Here is an 18,827-nt window from a genome sequence, read left to right as displayed (position 1 = left end):
CAACCTAGTTTTTTTCTACTTTTCTTTTCTTTTTCAGAGCTGTGCTCGGAATGGTCTCGCTAGGAAACTTAATGTCTAAGATACTGGCACGGCGTATCGACGCCACGACCCCTGTAGCAAAGGCTGCCTATGACCAGTTCAGAAAGGCAAGTTAACACCTTGAAATTTGCTTACTCTGCGTGTTTTTAACGTCCAGCTACAGTGGCAAGTACTTTTTACTGGGACAGCTTAGTACCCAAATCTTTAAGATATGTCTTGTTGCTTGCAGACGTGTTTTTTACTTAACACTGGGGTCTGACTAAAGCGCAGATTTGCTATAGTGTATTGCATATGACACATGCTTTTTCACGTGCTTCGTTATTATGCAAAGATGAACGTAAGGACCGAAATAGCGGCACGGAAGCTATACTTTTAGCATACAGTTAAGTAAGAGAAACGTCAGGTTGATTCCGTAGTTTATACTGACTTTGTCAAAGTGAATGTGATTAATATTTCTTGTTGGATGTCATAGTGTAGATGGTGATCGTAAAACAGCGCTCAAGAAAGGCTATAGGACAAAGAAAAGGCAGACATAACACGCGTGGTTTATGCTAGACATTAAGCTGACAATTGTAGCAAGTTAGGCGGGTTGATAAATTTGCATGGTGATTGTGAAGCAGCGCTCAGAAAAAGACGAGTACAAAGAAATGCTAGACGTAACTTGGGTTGGGATAACCTGTAGAAGAGCGCTCAAAAAATACCAAGACAATCACCATACAACTTTACTAACCAACCCAACTTGCCGCACTTGTCATAGTTTAGTCTAAATGCGTGCATCAAAACTGATGTGTGCAGTGAGCATCGTCGTTTTCCATTCACTTACTAAGATGCGCGGGTGCGTTATAGCCAATACTGAGACTTGCATTTCAAAGTTATGTCGACACAGTGCTACAGTGCGTTTGCGCACGATCGGGACCACGGTGTGTATTTCCTTGGGGTGCAAGATGATGTTAGCGGGGAGGAAGAGTGCACTGTATTAGCTGCTAGTTGACCATATATACTGCGCTGTACGTATATCTCGTAGACAGTCTTCCGATTTTTTTCTTTAGCGTAAGTACAATCGCCGTGACATCAGTATTCACTACTTAGCCTTCGCGTGCTGCCTCTATTGGTACTATCTACTGGTATCTTGGAATTTACTGGTACCTTAGAAGATATGCTTAGGTAGTGGCTAAAACATAAGGACGCCTTCCAGGTAACCCTGGACACGACGCTGGGCGTGCTGTCCACGATGCTCGAACACGGCCACTTCGCCCTGGTCGTCGCGGAGCAAGTGCAAGGTGACCCAGTACTCGTTGCTTCTTCGAAGGGTGCAAGACACTAGGCTTGAAAGTCCCTATATAGGCATCTTGAACGGTCACCTACCGTTCGTCTTGTCTTTTTACACAATGTGGCACTGTAGTGTGTTATTGGCAGTATACTGATATAACGATATCTAGTATGCCTTTAATTGTCACAAAAATATCTGGCGTGGCGCTGGCAGTGTTACACCACTGCGAATATTTTCGCACCATGCGTAAGTTGTGTATGAGAGAGGCAATTTCATTGACAAGGGAAAGGCAGGGAGGTTAAGTCGGTTCCCTGCGCGTGGAAAAGGTAAAAATGAAGATAAGGAGAGAAAGAAATGTTCACTGCGTGCATGCGCGCAGACGCGGTCATCGCAAACTGCGCTGGCTGTTTTCTGGTTGAGTAGACGAAAGCATAGAAGGCTTATAATCGTGCGTTGAGATTGATCAATTTCGAGGAAAAGTAAGCTAGGCACGAGTTTTCTGCAGCTCGCGTCAACTCTATTTGTACGAAAAATATGACAAAAAATGTGTTATACAAAAATCACAGTATGCGCGCTTCAAGAGAGGGCGAACTTTGGCAGGCTGGTATACATGCGGGTGCTAAATAAAGTAGAATTGCACGGCACAGTACACACGGAAGGAGCGGAAAAAGTGCCGATTGCCAAGCAAATTTTAATGCTCACAAGGAAACGCGTCAGGATAAAGGTGCCGAAAATGGGGAAAAGGGAGGACGAAACAGGCGAATGAAATAGAAGAGGGCGCCTATCATATATACACTCGAAAGCGACGACGTTTCCTTGGCGTGTAGCGACGCCGACGGCGCACTCAGGCACGTCACCTTTCCTGTCAGTACAGGAGGCGCAGCATATTTCACGTGCACATTGGTCTTAGCAGCGGATTAGCATCATGCACTGAAAGCAGTGCCGCACAACCACATCGCGAGCAATGCGCACGAGGAACTACACTCCCTTTCATCACATTGGCACGTTCGCTGAGGTGGTCGCTCAACGACCACAAAAAAAGAAGGGGGAGGGGAGGTTGCGGCAGCAGTCAACAAATTTGTGTGTGTGTGTGTGTGTGTGTGTGTGTGTGTGTGTGTGTGTGTGTGTGTGTGTGTGTGTGTGTGTGTGTGTGTGTGTGTGTGTGTGTGTGTGTGTGTGTGTGTGTGTGTGTGTGTGTGTGTGTGTGTGTGTGTGTGTGTGTGTGTGTGTGTGTTTGCGTTGGCTGCTATCCTTTCTGCCACAAATTGGAGAATGTCTTTTGCCGAAAAAAGCTACTTTGCAGGCCTTCTCCGCTACCTTTATTTTATTCGATGTGACACACTGTAAGGAATGACAGTGGCGCCGAAAACAACGAAGTTCCTATTTTTATTGGTTCTCGCCACTTTATGCCTGCCAGCAGCCATTGTTACGCCATTCGTAGCATATACGCAGCTCTGATGCGAAGTTTCGGCGCACAGTGCGAAGCCAATGCTTATATTATGCACGCACGACTTGGTTAGAGCAGGCTTAATACATGGCATGGCGTACCATATTTCACAACTTTAGAGTGCTTAGGGGAAAGGTTGAACAAATAGTTGGATTTGTTTTATTCTAGCTTTGGGACTCAAGAATTCAAAGGAAAAGGGGAGGGGGGAGGGGTGTTGGAGCCGTTCAGGTACACTAAAAGGTTGCCTTAAAAACAGCACCTATTTTATAGACATTACTTTGACTTTGCTGGACTGCCGTGTTTGTTGACAATACTGCCTGAGATCATCGAAACCTTTGCTCTATTATTTTTCCAAGCATTCTAAAATTCTAATGAAACGAACGCGTGCCCGCACGTGTCCATGATTTGTGGTTTGGCACTGCCTTCCCTTGAGCATGCGCAGATGAGTGTTGTCTTTCTTTTTTTCCGCCATTGTGCAACCCTTCACTTGATAGTCGGCGTTTGCGCTGTCCTTCTTGTTCTACTTCTGTCCATGTTTGCACGCCTGAATTTCAGTAATGTGAAACTTCTATGTTTCAAAACCTTAGTTCGTTCTCAGTGGGAAACGTGGTATCTAGTTGTTTCTAGATGGTATCTAGATGTTTTGTGCGGTAATTAAACCTGTCACTTATCTGTACACATCCGAGCTAAGTGTCACGTTGGTTGAATTCATATAAAAACTTTAAAAAGAATCTACATATATGTGAAAACTTTCGGCAGTGTCTGTTTATTGCTGGCTATCTGAAAAGCATTTGTCAAAGCAGGCTGAGAGCATGTCGCTAAGAATAGGAGCTAAAAGCCAGTCAATGCATACTTCATATCTTTGTCTAAAAATTGACCATAGTGTACTATGAAAATTCACTGAAAGAAGAAGTTTGAGTGGAACTGCATGGCACGTGATTTATGGAACTGTACGCACCTGAAGCCGTCGGTACACTCGCCCACCTCCGCGCAAACCAGTTTGTGCAGTAACGAATAATAAGGGTAGCTAACGTCGACGAAAGAGCAGCTAACTTTTGGTGGAAACTCATTATAAAGAAATGCATTATTTGGGGCTTTCTGATGAGACATGGATTGTCCGCATGAATGACGGAAAGCGAGCGTTACCCGGACCTTCATACAAGGCGCTGCGAAGTGTCTACGTCTTTTCACACGATGACGTGAAACGGTGCCTCACCTTTGTGCGTTTTCGCTGTGAAGAAAATGGAAGCGCTCGTGCCCTTGCGCTGATATACAGGGCGCTGACTGCTTGTGACGTCACCTACGCCTTGACCGCTTGGTGTCCTCTAGCACCCGCGGACATACAGTCGGGCAAGCTTGGCCACCATGGCACGCCAGCTTCCTCGACGCGCGTAGACACTTGGTGGTTGTAGAAGCAGACTGTTTGGCATCATCACTATCACCATCATCAGCCTGGTTACGCCCATTGCAAGGCAAAGGCCTCTCCCATACTTCTCCAACAACCCCGGTCATGTACTAATTGTGGCCATGTCGTCCCTGCAAACTTCTTAATCTCATCCGCCCACCTAACTTGCTGCCGTCCCCTGCTACGCATCCCTTCCCTTGGAATCCAGTCCGTAACCCTTAATGACCATCGGTTATCTTCCCTCCTCATTACATGTCCTGTCCATGCCCATTTCTTTTTCTTGATTTCAACTAAGATGTCATGAACTCGCGTTTGTTCCCTCAACCAATCCGCTCTTTTCTTATCCCTTAACGTTACATCCATCATTCTTTCCATAGCTCGTTGCGTCGTCCTCAATTTAGGTAGAACCCTTTTCGTAAGACTCCAGATTTCTGCCCCGTACCTGAGTACTGGTAAGACACAGCTGTTATACACTTTTCTCTTGAGGGATAATGACAACCTGCTGTTCATGATCTGAGAATGCCTGCCAAACGCACTCCAGCCCATTCTTATTCTTCTGATTATTTCCGTCTCATGATCCGGATCCGCCGTCACTACCTGCCCTAAGTAGATGTATTCCCTTACCACTTTCAGTGCCTCGCTACCTATTGTAAATTGCTGTTCTCTTCCGAGACTGTTAAACATTACTTTAGTTTTCTGCAGATTAATTTTTAGACCCACTCTTCTGATTTGCCTCTCCAGGTCAGTGAGCATGCATTGCAATTGGTCCCCTGAGTTACTGATATAGCAGACTTTAGACTCGCCTAGCGGTGAAAGCGCAGTTCTAGAGCGCAGCAGACTTTGTGGCGATTTTGTACGACATTTAGTAGCTGCTGGCATATATAGCGGCATATGGACAATTTTAACGGATATTCAGTAAACTTTGAATGACTCCAAGCAGATAACGGCATTTTAAGTAGAATATAAACAACCCTATGTTATGGGTAACTCAATACAACCATGAAAAGTTGGGTTTTCTAAGGGTACGCTGAGTCGGCAATAACTGAATAACTGAATAGCAATAACTGAAGCAGCTGAAGACCACGTAGCAGGCAAAATGTATTAATATTGTTGCGGGAAGAAAGCAGGCCCACGAGTGTAAAATAACTTATATTTACAAATGATGGATATGGCGTTCAGGCAACCGCCAGACTTCGTCTTTCTCTAGTCCAATTCAACGTCTTCCTTCACTTCACCGTAACATCACCCTCCCGGTGGGGGAGCTCCGTCCCGGTGCAAGTTAAACAGCCTCACTTATTGGGGGGACATAGGGCTTGAGCCTGGTGACGTGAACAACATCACTGGTTAAGTTGGGAGGCACGGAAGGCTGACCGAGTGGGGCGATCTCGTAGGTCACGTCGGACAGTTGGCGTAAGATCTGGTACGGACCAGAAAAACGGGACAGTAATTTTTCCGACAAGCCGACACGACGTGAAGGCGTCCAGAGAAGGACAAGGGAACCAGGTGAAAAATGGTGGTCTCGGTGCCGAAGGTCGTAGCGTCGCTTTTGAGAAGCTTGCGAGACTGTGAGGCGATGACGGGCGACATCTCGGGCCTGGGCGGCTAAGTCAATAGCATCGCGAGCGTAAGCAGTGCTGGGTGACTGTACTGCGGAAGGTAGCAACGTGTCAAAAGGCAAGGTGGGGTCGCGGCCGTACAAAAGGAAAAATGGTGAAAATCCGGCAGTGTCGTGACGGGACGAGTTGTATGCGAAAGTGACGTATGGTAAAGCGACGTCCCAGTCGCGGTGATCGTTGGAAACGTACATGGCGAGCATTTCAGTGAGTGTGCGGTTGAGTCGCTCGGTGAGGCCGTTCGTTTGAGGGTGGTACGCGGTAGCAATCCGATGTTCTGTAGAACAGGAGCGGAGCAGATCATCAACGACCTTCGATAGAAAGTAGCGGCCGCGATCCGTCAGCAACTGGCGAGGGGCGCCGTGGTGCAGGATGACGTCTTTTAGTAAGAAGTCGGCGACATCTGTAGCGCAGCTGGTTGGCAGGGCTCGTGCGATGGCATATCTAGTGGCATAATCGGTTGCTACAGCAATCCATTTGTTTCCTTTGATGGAAATTGGAAACGGACCAAGGAGGTCGAGGCCCACACGGAAGAAGGGCTCTGTAGGTATATCAATGGGTTGAAGCAAACCAGCGGGAGGCATAGCAGGCGTCTTCCGGCGCTGACACAGGTCGCAAGAAGCGACATAACGGCGCACAGAGCGATAAATGCCAGGCCAGAAGAAGCGGCGCCGCAGGTGGTCGTAAGTACGAGTGACGCCCAGATGTCCAGCAGTAGGAGCGTCATGAAGTTGCTGGAGCACGGTGAGTCGAAGGTGCTTAGGGACGACTAGGAGGAGCTCCGGGCCGTCAGGACGAACGCTACGACGGTATAAAGTTCCATCGCGCAAGGTGAACATCCGAAGGGACGGGTCATTGGGCGAGGAGCTTAGGCGTTCCATAAGTGTTCGAAGAACAGGATCCTTGCGCTGCTCGTCGCCAATGTGGAGGAAGCCGGAGAGGGACAGAATACTGATGTCCGAGTCTGCATCGGTATCGTCCGGTTGATCCACGGGATTGCGGGACAGGCAGTCAGCGTCTTTATGCAGGCGTCCTGACTTATATATAATAGAAAATGTATATTCTTGTAGGCGCAATGCCCAACGTGCAAGTCGTCCAGTTGGGTCCTTCAAAGAGGAGAGCCAGCAGAGGGCGTGATGGTCGGTGACAACGCAGAAGCTCCGACCGAAAAGGTACGGGCGAAATTTCGCGACCGCCCATACGAGCGCGAGACATTCTCTCTCAGTAATGGAGTAATTTCGCTCGGGCGTGGAAAGGCGGCGGCTAGCGTAAGCGATGACACGGTCTTGGCCCTGTTGACGCTGAGCGAGGACAGCGCCGATGCCATGACCACTCGCGTCAGTTCGTACTTCAGTGGGCGCAGAAGGGTCAAAGTGGGAGAGAATGGGGGAAGTGGTAAGCCGCTCAATCAGGGTAGAGAAGGCTTTCTCCTGTAGCGGTCCCCAAGAGAAAGAGGCGTCTTTCTTAAGAAGGTCAGTGAGAGGGTGAGCGATGTCCGCAAAATTTTTCACAAATCGCCGAAAATAAGAGCATAAGCCCAGAAAACTACGGACATCGTTCGTTGAACAAGGTACAGGAAAATTTCGCACGGCGTGAACTTTCTGTGGATCAGGTTGGATTCCGGCGGCGTTGACGAGATGACCAAGCATGTTAATTTCACGGCGACCGAAATGGCACTTGGAGGAGTTTAGCTGAAGGCCAGCCCTGCGAAACACGGAGAGTATGGTTGTGAGGCGCCGCAGGTGGCTCTCAAAGTTCGGCGAAAACACAATCACATCGTCGAGGTAACACAGGCATGTAGACCACTTCAAGCCGCGCAAGAGAGAGTCCATCATGCGCTCGAACGTAGCTGGCGCATTGCATAATCCAAAGGGCATGACTTTAAATTGGTACAGACCGTCCGGTGTGACAAAGGCGGTTTTCTCGCGGTCCATCTCATCGACGCTAATCTGCCAATAGCCGGAGCGGAGGTCAATTGATGAAAAGTATTGGGATCCGTGAAGGCAGTCAAGAGCGTCATCAATGCGAGGCAAGGGATAAACATCCTTCTTTGTTATCCGGTTGAGGTGACGGTAGTCAACGCAGAAGCGCCACGAGTTATCTTTTTTCTTTACTAAGACAACCGGTGATGCCCACGGGCTACTGGAGGGTTCAATGATGTCCTTGTCCATCATCCTGTCTACTTCTTTCTGTATGATGGCCCTTTCTGTTGCCGAGACACGATATGGCCGCCTATGAATGGGGCTGGCGTCACCGGTGTTGATGCGATGCGTGACAACAGATGTCTGGCCAAGTGGACGGTCGTCCAAATCAAAGATGTCCCGATAAGATGACAGGAGATGACGAAGAGCTGTTGTTTGCTCGGAAGGAAGGTCGGGGGCGATCATCTTAGAAACATCGTCCGCAGGCGTCGAGTACGAAGGAGTGGATGACAAAGGTCCGTTCGTACTGAGGAAGGATTCAGAGGTCAAAAAAGAAATCTGAAATTCTTCCAAAGGAGTGATATGCGCTATGGCGATACCGTGTGGCAAAACATGTGACGAGAACCCAAAATTGAGGATGGGCACGCGAGCGCAGTTTTCGCGGATCCGAATTAAGGTGCTCGGTAGGGCAATATTACGCGACAAAACCACGTCAGTAAGCGGCGACAGGACGTACTCGCCATCAGGTACGGGAGGACAGGGCGTCAGCAGGACATTTGTAGCAGCCTGTGGAGACAGCCTTGCAAATTCAGCAGCACATAAGCGGTGTGGAGCACAAGTGGTTGCGTCGGCAGGAAGCGGCAGGTCCAACTGTACAACACCTGCGGAGCAGTCAATTTGGGCAGAGTGTTTCGAAAGGAAGTCGAGGCCGAGAATTAGGTCGTGTGGGCAGTGTTCAAGGACGATAAATAGAACAACGGTATAATGGCCCCCAATGGTCACACGTGCTGTGCACATTCCAAGGACAGGTGACGTACTCCCATCGGCGACTCGCACGGTGCACGGTACGGCGGGGGTCAGAACCTTTTTGAGCCGGCGGCGGAGAGCAGCGCTCATAACTGAAAGCTGCGCTCCTGTATCAACGAGAGATCTAACAGGAACGCCATCGACTTCAATGTCCAGCAGGTTTCCACATGTAGGCAGGGTCAATAGAGGATTTGTGGGCCGGGTCGGAGTTGCAGCTTCACCTCCGGGAGCTGCACCGCCTAGTTTCCCGAAGCGAAGCGACCGGTTGCAGAAGGGGACGAAGAGCGGTGAACGAGAGGCGAACGGGACCTACGACCTTGCGGAGACGGGGATCGGCTGGATCTTGGTGGAGCACTGTCGGCGTTGATGTTCCTAGTCGGCGTATAGGGCGAGAAAGTGCGATTGTCGGGTACTTGGCTGTAGTGACTCGGAGACGACCACCGAGGAGGCGACGACCAGTGGTTGCGGCAATGACGGGCGATGTGTCCAATACCGGAACAATTAAAACAGATGGGTTTATCATCCGCTGTGCGCCATTCAGCTGGGTTGCGACGGAGTGGTGGAAAGCTTTGCGTCCGGGAGCGAGCGGTCGGAGAAATTTGGTAGGTGTTGGTATGGCGGACTGAGCAGAGAGATGGAATGCCCAAACTTGCTATTTCCTCCCGAACGACCGCTTGTATAAGGGAGATAGCGGGTACGCTTTCCCGACAGTCTGAACGAACGGGAGCCGGGGCCATGGCCTCAAGCTCACGGCGAACGATGCGCGTTATTTCTTCCGGTCCTGCGGGCTGAACGAACCGCGGCGGGTCTTCGCAAGAAGATGTCGCGGCGGTATTGGGCAACCGGTCGAAAGTTTGAGTGACGCGGCGGCCCTTCGCTTGTTCGAAGCGCCGGCACTCCTTAATAATTGCATCCACAGTGGCACAATCCTTACACATCAAGAGATTGAAGGCATCGTCTGCAATACCTTTCAATATATGGCCAATCTTGTCTGCCTCGGTCATGTTGTCATCAGCCTTGCGACAGAGGGCCAGCACATCCTGTATGTACACGACATAGGATTCTGTGGACGTCTGAGCGCGGCACGCAAGTTCTTTTTTAGCTGCCAGCTGACGACCGACAGGTCTGCCGAACAGGTCTCGCATTTTTTCTTTGCAAACATCCCAGCTCGTTAGGTCAGCTTCATGTGTGTCATACCATTGCTTCGCAGTTCCCTTCAGATAAAATATTACGGGGATCGGGGTACGGGGATCGATACCCCGCACCTCCACCAAAATGTTGCGGGAAGAAAGCAGGCCCACGAGTGTAAAATAACTTATATTTACAAATGATGGATATGGCGTTCAGGCAACCGCCAGACTTCGTCTTTCTCTAGTCCAATTCAACGTCTTCCTTCACTTCACCGTAACAATATTTAATGGCATGACGGGTGCTTATGAAGCGATCTTTTATAATACAATGCGCGCAATTACAACCCCGTGACTACGAATACTGTCACTGCATGTTTAGCCGATATCCATACTGAAATATTGGGACCTCAGCAGGGCAGGACACCACGGTTCTGAGCTCCGACGCTTTCATGCTATTTATGATGAGAAGAAAAAAGTGTGCTTGCACATTTATTGTAAAACTTTGTCGTGGTGCCCTCACCGCAGCAATACGCGTATTTAATTTCTTGTCTCAGAAATGAGTGGCGGGACATGCGACATTTAGCCCTCATGTTCCGTGTGTTTCGTGCATAGTGGAGACCGCTGAACGAAACCACTATACTTGCATGATGTCGTGCAACTATAGCTCCTGCTTTTGCACATCCACAGGAACATCTTGAGTATTACAATGGCTCTGACAATTTGATGAACTACATACACCTCAGAGAGGGAAGAAATGTTGCTCGGGTGTTGTGCCCCATATAGCAGGTTCTGCGTTGTGTTTGGAGAAGATAAATATACGCACGTGGGGAGGGGGGGGGGCAGAATACTTAAGGAAGTAGTCGAGCACATGGTACCTCGACACCTTTGAAGGCAATCGCCCCGTAAGCGATGTCTCCCACCGATATTCTGGCAATGTACGTTTACTTCGAAATTCCGCTGAAGCATTCCAACGCGTGTAAATGTTATCTCCTTTCATTACTCGCAATGACCACGACGGCATTTTCCTTTTGAGCGCGATTTCAGAAAGCCAGAGAACCAGCGATTCTGCACGGTTGTCGTCTCAGCGCCGTTTTACTCCTCCGTGGTTGCCACGGCCAAGTGAGTGACGAACGAGAGACCATGGCGTAACCCTTATTACTATATCGTCTCTAAGCTATTTATCGAAACAGGCGCTTTTTTTTTGATAGCGTGGGGCCGCAGTTCTTGTGAGCGGTGAACTACTAGTTTCTCAGAAGAATTCGAGATTACAGAAAAAAAACTGCTAATTTAACTCAGTCACAGCGGAACGCCGCCGTTGCAAATAATAGCGTTTCAATCCTCGTATAGAATCTGTATCTTCGAACGGCAGCAAAGGGTGGGGGAAAGGGTTTGCTTAAAGTAATCTTATAATAGTGGTTGATAGCTTTTTTTACTATGCCTGCCAAGCAAGACACACAGCCACCCGCCGCGGTGACTATAGCGTTCAACAGCTGAGCGCGAGGTCACGTGTTCGACTCCTGCAGGCCACGGCGGCCGCATTCCGATGCAGTCAGCGCGCAAAAAACGCCCGAGCTTATATGAGCTTTGCGAGAACGTTACCAAGCTCTGGGCGCAGAAAAATTAATTCAGGGCCCTCCATAACGGCGTCTTTTCTAATCCGTGTGCTGCATTGGGGCGCTACAGGCCATCAATAAAGCTTTGCTATGTGGAACCACATGGAGTGTCGGCTGCACACTTCGATGGCAGCACTAAAATTGCTTTCTTACGACGCTGGCTTCCCACGGCATACATGGATGAACGTTCTGGATGACGTGCAAGAAAAGCACATAGGCTATGAGAAGTACCGTAGCTGGGGACTTCGGATTATGTTTCCTCATTTGATGTTCTGTAACTTGCAACTAAAGCCCTGTAACTCTGCGATTTTGCTTTGAATCTCCGTTGGAATGCGATCATCAAATCGAATGCGCTTTTTTGTGCTCAGCCGCAGGCCGCCATCGCCACTGAATGAGCGCCAAAAGGCCCCGTTGCCTGTAAATGAAAATGATCGATGCGGTGTGCAGTAATTGCCAGAACGTGTACCTTTGCACGAAACCTTCTGACTAGTGAGATTACTTTAACAATCGAATCAATATTTAGCTAAAGTAGCTTGTATACTTGATATTTCTCGTCCCTTTGGAACGTTTCGCGGGTCACGTTCTCGAACCAATAACTTTCTGAACTTTGAGCACCTTCGTTGCTAACGACGAAAGCCAACTCATATAGCTGTCATTTCAATACGAAACACGTGTCACGCGTATCACACGTGTATTTCCTCCCGTCCGCTTTGTGTTATGAGGCGCAGCTAGCTATATACTCAGTGGCGTAGCTCCGGTGTCATATATCTTCAGATATGACACCGCTGGCTTGACTGGCGGTAACCAGTCCGATGCTCCGGTCTCATGTCGATGCTCCGGTCTCCGGTCTCCGGTCTCCGGTCAGCACGAGCTCATGTATCAGATGTGTAGTGCCGCAGAATTGTCGGCTGCAGCTTTATCAACATCCTACGTAATAATTGTACGAAAGTGCAGGCTGAAAATTTTAATTTGCCAAGTTTTTGCTAAACTGCTCGCCTTAGCGGAACGTTTCATGTGCGGTGCGTTTGTGCGGTGCGCTCATGTCACACCATTGTTTGTGTGTCATGAGTATGTAAACAGTATTCCATTTATCAGTTTTGTATCATTCGTATTAATTTTGTATCAGTTTCACGGTGTTGAATAAAAACACTGTCTCCTAGTCATAGCTAAACAGCCTCTTTGTCATATTGTTGTTGTTGTCACGGGGGCGCCGTACAGGACAGGGTATTGAGCGCTATTCTCTTTAACCTAACTATGGATGGCCTTGTTGAAATATTACCCAAGACAATTCACCTGTCAATGTACGCTAATGATGTTTGTCTTTGGCCTTCTGCGGTGACTCGTCTTCAAGTGCGCGCAAGAATTTAGCGGGCACTGGCCACCCTAACCTGATCGTATCTACACAAACAAGGCTTTAGTGTGTCTATCGAAAAATGCGCGTTAATCGCGTTTACGCGCAAACCCATGGCACCGTACCCTGTTTCTCTCAATGGCCAGACTATCACATACCAGAAGTCTCACCACTTCCTAGGTGTGATTATTGACAGAGGCCTTTTATGGAGCCCCCACTGCATCTACCTGAAGGCGAGACTAATTTCGATTGTACATATGCGATGAAGTTCCTATGCGGAAAAACCTGGGGCACGTCTGTACTGTCCATGATGCAGCTGTACCGAGCACTGTTTCTGGTCTGCTTACGGTACAGCTGGCCGGTTTTGGCGAGCACATGCAAAACAAACATTGGTACCCTCGTAGTTTGTAAGGCCAGGCTCTACGAACATGTCTTGGACTACTACGATGCGCCTCGACTCGCTTAGCAATCATGATTGCTAGAGACTACTTGGTTCCACCATATATAACGATTGACAACCTTAGAGCACATATTCGGCATCTGTGTCGCGTACCCACTTGTTATGTTGCTGCTTTGCCCGCACAAGGACCTCAAGCCACATTTTCCAAACTTGTTGCTACACATCAAGGCTACCTTCCGTCGGGCTGTACATCAGCAGCAAGGCCAGTGTTACCCCTCTGGTGCCTACGACAGCCACAAGTACGCGTCACGATTCCGGGAACTACGAATAAGACCCGTAGTACAACAGTGGCTCTACGTCAGTTCACACTGTCATTACTGAACGAGGCATACGAACAAAGAACGCTCATTTACGCCGGTGGATTTGTCTCAGCCACCAGCTCCACAGGCGCTGTTATCTTCCCGGCCTTACAAGTCATAATTACGTTCAAGGTGTCCCGTATAACGACCTCTGTGGCAACGAAACTTGCCGCTCTACGTGCTGCTGTTAATTACACCGCACACGTAAAACCTCGAAAGTTGGTTCCTTTTTTGTAACTCCAAGGCAGTCCTTCAGAGTCTGCAGTCAGTGTTACGACGCAAGACCCATGAACAACTGGTGTCTGAGACCAGAGAGTTTCTCCATAAAGCCCTCATAAACGGACATGACATCATCTTCCAATGACTTCCGGGGCACTTCGGCATCATCGGAAATTACCTTGCGGATGATGCCACCCAGTCAGTCCATAAAGAAACCCGGAAACTTCCTATACCCTTATCAAGGACAGACGCTGCGAAGAGTCGTTTACTTGCTCAAACCGAGACTGAAACTTTGTGGAAAACCCAGATTTCCTCCAACTGCCTTCTCCACCGGCTGGTTCCTACATTGAAGCTGCAGATTACATTAAACTTCTCCTGCCGTGATGCAACTTTACTGTGCCGCACCTGGTTAGGGGAGGCTTTTACGAAAGCCTACTCATTCCTTACTGGAATGACCGACACACCGATTTGTGGCTCGTTCAAATTTGAAGACGATCGCGCACGTGTTGCGTTTTTGTTCTCTATGAGATCGAACGCGACGTTCCTCGGAGGGGGTTAAACAGACTAGATAGCAAAACATTTTCAGAGACTAAGATTCTCGGACCATGGCCCCACGCGTCGCAGGCTTACAAAGCGACGCAGGCGCTGCTACGTTTCATTAAACTGACTGGCCTCAGTGACAGATTATAGGCGTGAATTTATGGACAATCGCACGTATTCACACTGGTAGTAACTTCTTCCCTCGCTCTCCTTTCTTTCCGTAAACCCCTTCTGTGTAGGGTCTTTAGGCGGCTGTGCTGGTGCTGAAACATGAACCCCTCTACTCCCCGGAAATTTTCGGTATACTCGCCTTCCTGACTACACCCCCCGGGTGGGTGACAGAAGACCCATGGGCCCTGGGTGCCAGACGACCAAGCTACGCCACTGTATATATTATCAATGATTTTAACAGAAAACAGAACATAAGATTATTTTCCTTCGCTTCTTTCGACGGACCATTGACTTGGCACCTTTTACTAATCGATTACTTAGAATTAGCGTAGGCGGTAGGCTACTTACTGTTCAAATAGTCGAATGCAGTTTAACGACCCGACGCTGCACATTGGGTATTGACGGACGCCGTAGTATACAGCTCCGGATTCCTCTTTTCCACATGCACCCAATACACGAGCATTCCTTGAGTACTGCCGCCATCAGGGGGGAGGATCGAATGCCATGACTGGCAATCGAAGCCGTGATTTTGTGTTCCACAAGGGAATCCCGTGATGTGTATTACGAGCTCTTGGTTGTTCTAACGTGCCAAGAGTTATACTGAGCGATGAAAGCAATGCGTAACGCTTTTTGCGGCTTTGTCTGCGCCGTTACTCAGTTCGCCTTTCAAAACTGGCTCATTGCAGTCTCGAGTAATCCGAACGTCGAGAAAAGTCAGATTTACTCAACGCAAAAAAGCAGGAAAAAGACAATGTCTTATATCAGGCGTTTTCTCCTTGTTTCAGTGGCTACAGGTGCGTCAACTACGAAGGAGGTTGTCATTGGCATTGTTACCAACATAGATCTTCTGCGGTTCATCACCAAAGGATCCAAACCGAAGCCTGACAACAGCATCAACGGTGACAACCGGATGACGGAGTAAAGCAGGCACTTCGAATAAAGTTAGCGTCCTCTTGCCTTCAGCATTCGTAAAGTCCCCGCTCACCCGACACCCATTTTTTTCTCTATTGTATACGTAATCAGCTCGCTAAGTTTAAATTCACACTTCTAATTCAAATTAACATCATGCATTGTCTTCCACCAGTATACGTATATAAAAAATCCAGTGTGATAGATTGGGCTGAATGCACAGAATGGTAAGAAAAAAGTTTGCTCTTCAACCAATGGACCAAGTTCTTGCAAAATAGAACTTTTCATGCTGTACTCTAAATTTACTGGTTTCTTTGGGGCCTTACTAGCAGCGACAACAATTTTTAGCTGCATCTGAAATTAACCAAAGCAGTAGAACCATTCAGCGAGCGTTAACAGGGCAGTATACCAGCACCTAGTCAAGGGGTCGGGTATATATGACGAATACGGCTGATGACCATAGTGGTGGTCTTCTAATTACCGTCGTTCTGAGCTAAGTGTGCCGCAAGCAACTACGACATAAATCAGCTAGGGACTTAACCAATAGCTACCAAGATGTTTGTGATGGTTGATTAAGTATGGCACTTGCTTCCGCTCTTCGAGGATCGTTTATACGCAGAAACAGAAGCGCAGGAGTCCTTAAGAACCCTCGAATGCTTGAATGTAGGACAGCACTGAGGCAGCGTGCGAGTGTGTTTAACGAAAGCTCAAAATATCAACCCTGCTTAACGTAGGGCTTTCTATACCTCAGGTAAAGTAGTTTTCCGTGTATCACATGAAAATTATCTTACCTTGATAAAGGGCGAGAGATCAGCGGTTGGATTATAGTAGCTACGTCCTTTAGTCAGGTTAGGACATAGTATGATTTGTAAATATATTTCCCCAGATTTGTTTATGCGGCAGTGATACAACCCCAACTAAAAACTGTTAATGCCACTTAGAATAACTAGCATATACTTTGGCTTATCACAATAGTGCCCGTCACATACGTCTTGACGTATGCGGCGGGCACTGTCCTCAGAATCAAAGTGTATGCATTGCCTTCAGGGAATGAAATTTGACGATTTTGACGAACGCCCTTGCATACATCGGTCAACACTAAAGACGGCACACGTACTTTTCGCCATACTCCATACCTGCACGTTTTTGTGCGCGGCGCAATGGCAAGTCGATAATTTTTATGGGCTCGCTATAGCCTCGCACTGAAAATATTCTTAGAGGACTGGGGGGCACCCGTTGGTTTTTCGGTCGCCATTGCGAGGAATCCGCACAGGTAGACTCTAGTATCTTGTCGCCCGCCCCACCGCATACTTGTGCGGTTTGTGCTTTTAACGCGATAGAATTAAGGGCGCAGAAAATGCGGCGTTGGCGTCCATTGTTGGACGTGGACAGATTGCGAATCCATTTCCGAACCACGCATAACCAACCATTCTTCTACCACTAAAGTTGCTCACACCTTTCTTCTATTCTTTACAAAGTTATTCCTCAGAATTTTGAGAACGGCGGCCGCAAACAAATGTAATGAAAAAAAAAAACAGTGACAGTGCATATCTTTTATGTTAGCTCTTCTCAGACTGAAATATTAAGAATGCGAAACAATAACAGGAGATCGACCCGCGCAAGAGGCCGCATTTCTAACAAAAAGCTTGCCTTCGTGCAGAGCGCTCGCCGCCAGCGTCTCCCGGTAAAAGTTATGGTTACACAAGCTGCAGTTGCCGGGAAGCATGAAAAGCAGTGAAGGGTCTTTGAATGCTGTCGCGTTCCGCTCTTAAAGGCGAAGCTTAAGCGTCCTCCAAATTTTTTTTTCTCAAGCGTTCCTTCTCTGAAATTCGACATGCTGACCTGCTGCTGAGTGCCGCTATGCAAGCCGTGCCTACGCGGACAGTTCCGACCGTGAAGCAGTCACTTCAATACGGTAGTCAATGCACCGACTGCAACTGTGGCCTCAGCCGATGAGTGGCCGTGCCGACAGTTTGCCGTTTCGTATTAGGCTGCAGCAGCGCCGCAGTAGCTGCGTCACTCACCCATAGACCTCGTGCGCTAGGTGGCGTCAGTGCTCTGCAGCAACTAGCACTGGCACTGCCTCTGGCGTTGAACCTCGCACTCGTGGCGTCTCTGCGGAATCCATGTGCTCGTATTACATGGCAACACGGAGGGAGCAAGCCATTATTTTGCGGATTTCGCAAAATAACGAACATTGAAGATTACTTATACGAAACCAGCCTGCGGCGCGGCAATGACCTCTGCGCTGGAAGTCACGTGTGACGGAAAAATTTATGAGTACGGATGACCCCTCCGACAGCGTGGGACGATGCACTGCTCAATTGAGAGCATCGACTACAACCTGCTTTCATAAGTAAGTTTACTTAATTTATTTAGGATCTCTTGATCGTCCAGCTCTTTGCAAAAAGTCTTCTTTCAACCTCCAGAAACGTTGACGTCAGATGCACACGTAAAGTGGACTGACAAGGATAGTGCAAACATGTTCCGGCATTGGCTGTGTTTGTAATTATGTCCGAGCACGCTTAATGTGCAGACCTATGTGAATGGTTGCGACCGTGCCACTTGCGACATTGCCCTCCAAGGAAACCTTTACATTTTTATTCTTTTTTTTTGTAGTATGACGACAGTGTCCTCATAACTGTCGTGGCATCTGTACGCACAACAGTAAGCAGTGCCATTTTTCTTTTATCGCGACTCAGCGTCGTCCTTGCGAGGCTCCGTGCTTACCGCTGCGCTCATACTGGCAAGGAGTGACCGGTATGACTGAAATATTCCGCGCATCTCCGGAATGACGATGTACGGCCGCCTCGAAACAGCAGCGCTCGAGGCCCATAGACCGGAATTTGCAGCGCTTGTAGGAGGCAGCCAATTTTTGACGGGGACTGCGAGAGCAGGCGAAACGAACGGCCGACATAGTTTGCAGCGTCTTCCTCTCGCATATTTCCTGCCAGCTTTCGCTCATGAAAACCTTGTCATCTGCCGCGTCAGCATGCAGGCATGAAGCATGCCAAGGTATTCTAGCCATCACGTTGTGGAAAAGCAAGGTTGCGTTTGCGGGCCATATTATCGGAGCAACAGCAAACTCAATAACGCCTAAGCCGCGATATTGCAGCAATGCTTCCATTCAGTTCTATGATACTCTTATCATCCACCATTCACAGCCGGCTGGCATCGTTGAAAACGTGGGAGGAGTCGATCTGACTAGTGGCGGAACGCAAACGACAAGCGCGAAAACTTTAATAGGCATTGTTCCCTGTAAAAATGGTGACCCTGAATAAACAGCGCGCGCGCCCCATGCGCTGCCACGCCCTGCGTTCGGGCGCACGTCTGTCCCTCACGGTGGCGGCGCGAAACGCTAATGTCGCCTTCTACGTGCACATAGTGTAACACGTAAAAAAAAATCGTACGCA

The 18,827-nt window shown here is 48.5% G+C and overlaps 2 protein-coding genes across 6 annotated transcripts in view; both read left to right on the top strand.

The window, feature by feature from the left end:
• Cbs (Cystathionine beta-synthase) overlaps positions 1-15,467 on the top strand; it is an 80,007-nt gene extending 64,540 nt beyond the window's left edge. For 3 of the 5 annotated variants that reach the window (XM_065432543.2, XM_065432541.1, XM_065432542.2), the window contains exons 11-14: positions 38-146; positions 1,235-1,319; positions 10,897-10,971; positions 15,291-15,467. In XM_065432543.2, coding sequence (XP_065288615.1) covers positions 38-146; positions 1,235-1,319; positions 10,897-10,971; positions 15,291-15,427 — 406 coding nt within the window. In that variant the 3' untranslated portion in view covers positions 15,428-15,467. Of the gene's footprint in view, positions 1-37; positions 147-1,234; positions 1,320-10,885; positions 10,972-15,290 lie in introns of all 5 variants that reach the window. The other 2 variants (XM_070537804.1, XM_065432544.1) reach the window with 2 other exon arrangements.
• Positions 15,468-17,621: 2,154 nt separating this feature from the next.
• The window catches only part of LOC135902461 (cytochrome P450 3A43-like), a 94,279-nt gene continuing 93,073 nt past the window's right edge, over positions 17,622-18,827 (top strand). The window contains exon 1 of the mRNA XM_065432546.2: positions 17,622-17,770. Coding sequence (XP_065288618.1) covers positions 17,691-17,770 — 80 coding nt within the window. The 5' untranslated portion in view covers positions 17,622-17,690. The remainder of the gene's footprint in view (positions 17,771-18,827) is intronic.

This window comes from Dermacentor albipictus, chromosome 4 (assembly GCF_038994185.2).
Source record: "Dermacentor albipictus isolate Rhodes 1998 colony chromosome 4, USDA_Dalb.pri_finalv2, whole genome shotgun sequence".
Taxonomy (NCBI): Eukaryota; Metazoa; Arthropoda; class Arachnida; order Ixodida; family Ixodidae; genus Dermacentor; species Dermacentor albipictus.
The sequence above is the reverse complement of the archived record's forward strand: the minus strand, read 5'-3'. Positions and strand labels throughout refer to the sequence as shown.